This window comes from Microtus oregoni, unplaced genomic scaffold (assembly GCF_018167655.1).
Source record: "Microtus oregoni isolate MIOR12 unplaced genomic scaffold, Mior012 000005F_ref0000423, whole genome shotgun sequence".
Lineage (NCBI taxonomy): Eukaryota > Metazoa > Chordata > Mammalia > Rodentia > Cricetidae > Microtus > Microtus oregoni.
Window position 1 is genome coordinate 33,299,605 of NW_024543064.1, and position 4,684 is coordinate 33,304,288.

General features: G+C 56.8%; 1 protein-coding gene across 2 annotated transcripts; it reads left to right on the plus strand.

Annotated features, from left to right (window-relative positions):
• Positions 1 to 2,104: 2,104 nt before the first annotated feature.
• On the plus strand, positions 2,105 to 4,198 carry Artn (artemin). 2 transcript variants are annotated; one of them, XM_041652894.1, is made up of 3 exons: positions 2,105 to 2,212; positions 2,547 to 2,689; positions 2,779 to 4,198. In XM_041652894.1, exons 1-3 carry the CDS (start codon positions 2,153 to 2,155, stop codon positions 3,170 to 3,172), a joined length of 597 nt encoding a protein of 198 aa, XP_041508828.1. In that variant the 5' UTR covers positions 2,105 to 2,152; the 3' UTR covers positions 3,173 to 4,198. The 2 variants fall into 2 exon arrangements, with proteins under 2 accessions (XP_041508828.1, XP_041508827.1); XM_041652893.1 differs by having other exon boundaries at positions 2,547 to 2,685.
• The last annotated feature ends 486 nt before the right edge of the window (positions 4,199 to 4,684 follow it).

The following is a 4,684-nucleotide window of genomic DNA, read 5'->3' on the forward strand; positions in this document are numbered from 1 at the left end:
CCTCTCTCTCTCTCTCTCTCTCTCTCTCTCTCTCTCTCTCTCTCTTCCGCCCTCGGCCAGGCCTCCCAGTTCCCTACTTTGCGTGTCTACCAACTTCGAATTCCCAGTTTCAGCTCCTCGCTGCCGCCCGCGATCTCTACTCTGCCTCCTGGGGTCTTCTCCCAATATCTAGCCCCCGCCTAAGGGGACCTAGCCTAGCTAGTGGGGACCGGATCCGAAGGGTGGAGCGGCCAGGTGAGCCCTGAAAGGTGGGGCGGGGCGGGGGCGCTCGGGGCCCCACCCCGGGATCTGGTGACGCTAGGGCTGGAATTTGACACCGGACGGCGGCGGGCAGGAGGCTGCTGAGGGATGGAGTTGGGCTCGGCCCCCAGATGCGGCCCGCGGGCTCTGCCAGCAACAAGTCCCTCGGGCCGCAGCCTTCGCTTCGACTGGGTCTCGGAGCACTGCACCCGAGGTAAGCCAACCTTCTTGCCCATCCCCTGATGGACGCTCCTAGGGCAGAAAAGGGGCCAGAAAGGTCTTCTTCCTCCCCCTTTCTCTCAGCCTCTCTCTTCTGGGCTCTCAGCGCAGCTCTCTGCCCCTCCCTGTCCCTCCAGTCCCTCTTGTCGCTATTCTTTTGGACTGTGTTAGCCCTCCTGGCTGGCTGTAATATGAGGCTCCCGCTGCCGCCACAGGGCACAGACCGGCTGCCAAGGCCCCACTTTTGGCTAAAAGAGGCGCTGCCAGGTGCACAACTCTGGGCATGATCTATTTGAGCTTCGGGGGAAAGCCCAGCACTGGTCCCAGAAAAGGTACCTAGAAGGACCCCCTTGGTGAGTATAGGGCTGATGGATAGGGTTGGCAAGGGCTGGAGGACCAAATAATCCCAGATGGTAAGGAAGGAGACTGGTCTGAGCTGCCCTCGAGGGACTTGCTCCTGGGCTCCCTCTAGCGCAGATACCCCTAAGGCTGCCTTGTCTGACTTTCCCTCCATCTGGGAAAATAGTCACTAGCCTGGTCTCTAGGGATCTGAGTCTAGTTAGCCAACAGGTACACAGCTAGTCCTGGAGGACCACTTCCTGGATAAAGGCCTGGAAGGTATGTGTCGTGTGGTCGGCCCCATGTATTATTCTGTGTGCTAGCAGAAGGAGGGAAGATAACATCTGGGACCCATGAGGAGACTAGCTAATGAGGACTCGTAAAGGTCCTGGGGCCTCAGGGGGTCGGCTCACAAAGGCATGCTGTTCAGTAAAGCCGGCTAGGGTCAGGAAGGAGATAGTTCATGGGGGAAACTCGTAGGAGCAAGGCTAAGAAGCCATGCACAGAAGGCTGATGGCCCAGATGGCTAGCTCTCAGAGTGGTCCAGTCCTCTGAGACCAGGCTGATGTGGAGGGCTGGCTGGTCCTCCTGGGAATGGCTCAGAACTGAACATGCAGAGGATGTGGAAAAGCCCCCCCCCTCCCCTTGCCCCTTTAGTCGGCAGGCTTGGCAAACTCTGCCCCCTGGTGGCCACAGGAAACCATGGTCTAGGCACTGTTTTCAGAAGACCCATCACTCCCCCCAGATAACAAGCAGGCTCTTGCGGGGGACATCTGTGGGTTTAAGAGAGAACTCAGGTGACTCTGTGTCCAGAGCAGAGATTGCAGGAGGCCTAGGCTCCCAGTCAACAGAGTACACAGAGTGACCAACCGGTTGGCACTCTAAATCTCCAGAGCTCTGCTTCCTCCCCGGGTGTTTGCAGAGAATGCTGAGTGCGGAGCTAAGGGTATCCAGTTACTGCTTTCTCCAGACACTCTGGTACCTTCCGCCCTGAAGTACACCACAGAAGGGTCCTAGAAGACAGGACCACAGCTGTGTGAGTCTCCCCCTTAGACAATCTCTGAGCTCAGCTGAGCCTCATTTGCCAATCTGGAAAAGGGAGCCATGGAACTTGTGGAACGTGAAGAAGCAAATCCTGCAAAGCACCAATCGCATCTCCGCATCTCCGTGCCGCTACTGCTTCTGGGCTGCCTCTAGTTACCTAAGCTCCGGGGTAGCTTTGAGATACTGAAGTGGATACTGAACTAATACCCCAAAAGATAACTGACCCCCTCCTTCAATTTGCAGCTGTCTCAAAAAGAAGGTGGGGAAACAGGCCCACGAAGGCTGATGGGAGCTCCTGGTGTTGACAGAGATGGAACTGGGACTTGGAGACTCTACTGCATTGCCCCGCTGCCTCCAGCCTAGGTGGCAGGTGAGCCATTCCCTGGCATTTCCCAGCTGACTTTAATTGGGAAAAAGAGTAGACTATAGCTGGGCGGGGGGTCAGTTGTTAAAGGGAAAATACCAAGAGGGAGGAGCCAGCCATAGGAGGAAAGAAACAGGATTTCTCTGGATGGTTAGTGCCCTCAGGTGATTCCTCCCCTGGGCTCCCAGGAGTAGCCAAAAATGCCTATTAAACTTAAGCCTTTCCTTACACTCAGCAGCCCAGATAGGAAGCCAACTGGAGCGGTCTTTGATCTGGGCTACAGACAAGACAGCCCTCCAGAGTGCCCTGTTCTTCCCTGAGTTTCCTTTTCTCTGTGCAGCCAGCTTTGTGGCCAACCCTAGCAGTTCTTGCCCTACTGAGCAGCGTTACAGAGGCCTCCCTGGACCCCATGTCCCTCAGCCCCTCCGCTCACGATGGTCCCTCGCCAGTCCTGGCGCCCCCAACCGGCCACCTGCCTGGTAGGTGAGAGCGCGACAGGGTGGGACAGGGGCGACGCTAGACCTAGACCCTCCCCCACCCCCACCCCCGAAAGTGACTCAGTCTCATTCCAGGGGGACGCACTGCGCACTTGTGCAGCGAAAGAGCCCTGCCACCACCGCCACAGTCTCCCCAGCCCGCACCCCCGCCGCCAGGTCCCGCGCTCCAATCTCCTCCCGCTGCGCTCCGCGGGGTACGCGCCGCGCGTGCAGAGACCCGGAGCAGCCGCGCACGGGCCACGGATACGCGCGGCTGCCGCCTGCGCTCGCAGCTGGTGCCGGTGAGCGCGCTCGGCCTGGGCCACAGCTCCGACGAGCTGGTACGTTTCCGCTTCTGCAGCGGCTCGTGCCGCCGAGCACGCTCCCCGCACGACCTCAGCCTGGCCAGCTTACTGGGTGCCGGGGCCCTGCGATCGCCCCCTGGGTCCCGGCCAATCAGCCAGCCCTGTTGCCGGCCCACTCGCTATGAGGCAGTCTCCTTCATGGACGTGAACAGCACCTGGAGGACCGTGGACCATCTCTCGGCCACTGCCTGCGGCTGTCTGGGCTGAGGATGCTCTCCAAGCCTTTGCACACTGAACCCTTGTGTCGCCCTGCCTGGAACAGCCCCACCCGGCCTCGCTAGCCAGGAACCTCAGTCGGAAAAGGAGGCTGTAGAGCTCAGGCCCCAGGCCGGTGAGTGACATACATAGAGCCAGAAGAGATGACCTAACTAACCACTGACCAACAGCTCCAAGGTGCTCTTGGATCCCAGCTCTACAGACACCAGAAACCTCAGCTAAGGAGAACTCCTCTGGGAGAATTCAGAAATGGCCCCAGGTCCTGGGGGATGAATTTTGAGGAGATACATTGTAGTCGCGTTGCTGGAAGAGCCTGTGCTGAAACCAGCCATGTGTTCACTTGTGGAAGCCGAAGCCCTATTTATTGTTTCTAAATTATTTATTTACTTTGCTGGTTTGTCAGATCTTTTCCTGGACACGGGGGATGGGTAGAAGAGGCTGGATGAAGATATGCCCCCGTCTCTCCACTTCCATAGTTCACACTGACTCGGCCATCACAGTGTTGACCTGGATCACCCAATGCTTTCCCCATCGGGTGGCTCAGAGATGGGAGGCACAGCTGGGTGACAAAGATGCGCAGTCCTCAGCATTTGGGGCCTGGGTTACCTGTGGGAAAATAAACTATATAGCCTTTGTGGAGAAAGGCTGCCTTGTGACCGTTGAGGCTTTGTCCCAGTCCATGTCGGTGTCTTACCATGCAAGGACCTGTCTCAAAGGCTCCCCGATAGGCACACACGCTGCTTCTACTGACAGGCAGTCAAGCCCTGAAGGAGCCCAGGGCGAGAGAACATCTGAAGAGCTAAGGATGGGAGAGGGGAACCAGGGTGCTTGTTCCTGGGAGGGAAGCACAGAGCCTCCTGAAGAAAGAAAGGCAGGAAAGCCCTGAGGGTCTCAGCAGAGCGTGAATTTGGGGTGACGAACAAGCGTATTCATTTATTCGCCCAATAAACATCAGCAGTGAGAGGTCAGCTACTAGGCAGGCACTAAGGATGCAGAAGCCAGGCTGCAGATGTATTTCAGGTTGCAGAGTGCCTGCCTCGTGTACTTGAAGCCCTTGGTTTGGTGTCTAGAACCACATAAGCAGGGAGTAGTGGTACACACCTGTAATACCAGCGCTCAAGGATCAAACAGTCAAGGGCATCATCCTCAGCTACATATGTGTTCCAGGCTAGCCTGGGCTACATGACAGTCTGTCTCAAAAAGAAAAAAAAAAGAGAGACATGAAAGGAACATAATAATCTCTGACCTTAAGCTCTACCCAGGACAGACAGACAATGAACAAGCAATGACATTAATCATTTAAGGTCAGTTTGGCTAATGGTGTGAAAGACAACTGGAAGCTAAGAGGGACACGGTTTCTCCTGGAAAGGAGGTTGGTATCGTCCCTGGCCTTTCACGCTGTCCTCAGGTCATCTCCTAAA

What these genes read in the sequence shown, in the direction of transcription:
- Artn (XM_041652893.1), top strand. Translation starts at nt 2,153, where the DNA reads ATGGAACTGGGACTTGGAGACTCTACTGCATTGCCCCGCTGCCTCCAG. An exon ending in GCCTCCAGCCTAGGTGGCAG is followed by an intron (nt 2,213 to 2,546) that starts GTGAGCCATTCC and finishes TTCTCTGTGCAG; the next exon opens with CCAGCTTTGTGGCCAACCCT. An exon ending in CCCAACCGGCCACCTGCCTG is followed by an intron (nt 2,686 to 2,778) that starts GTAGGTGAGAGC and finishes GTCTCATTCCAG; the next exon opens with GGGGACGCACTGCGCACTTG.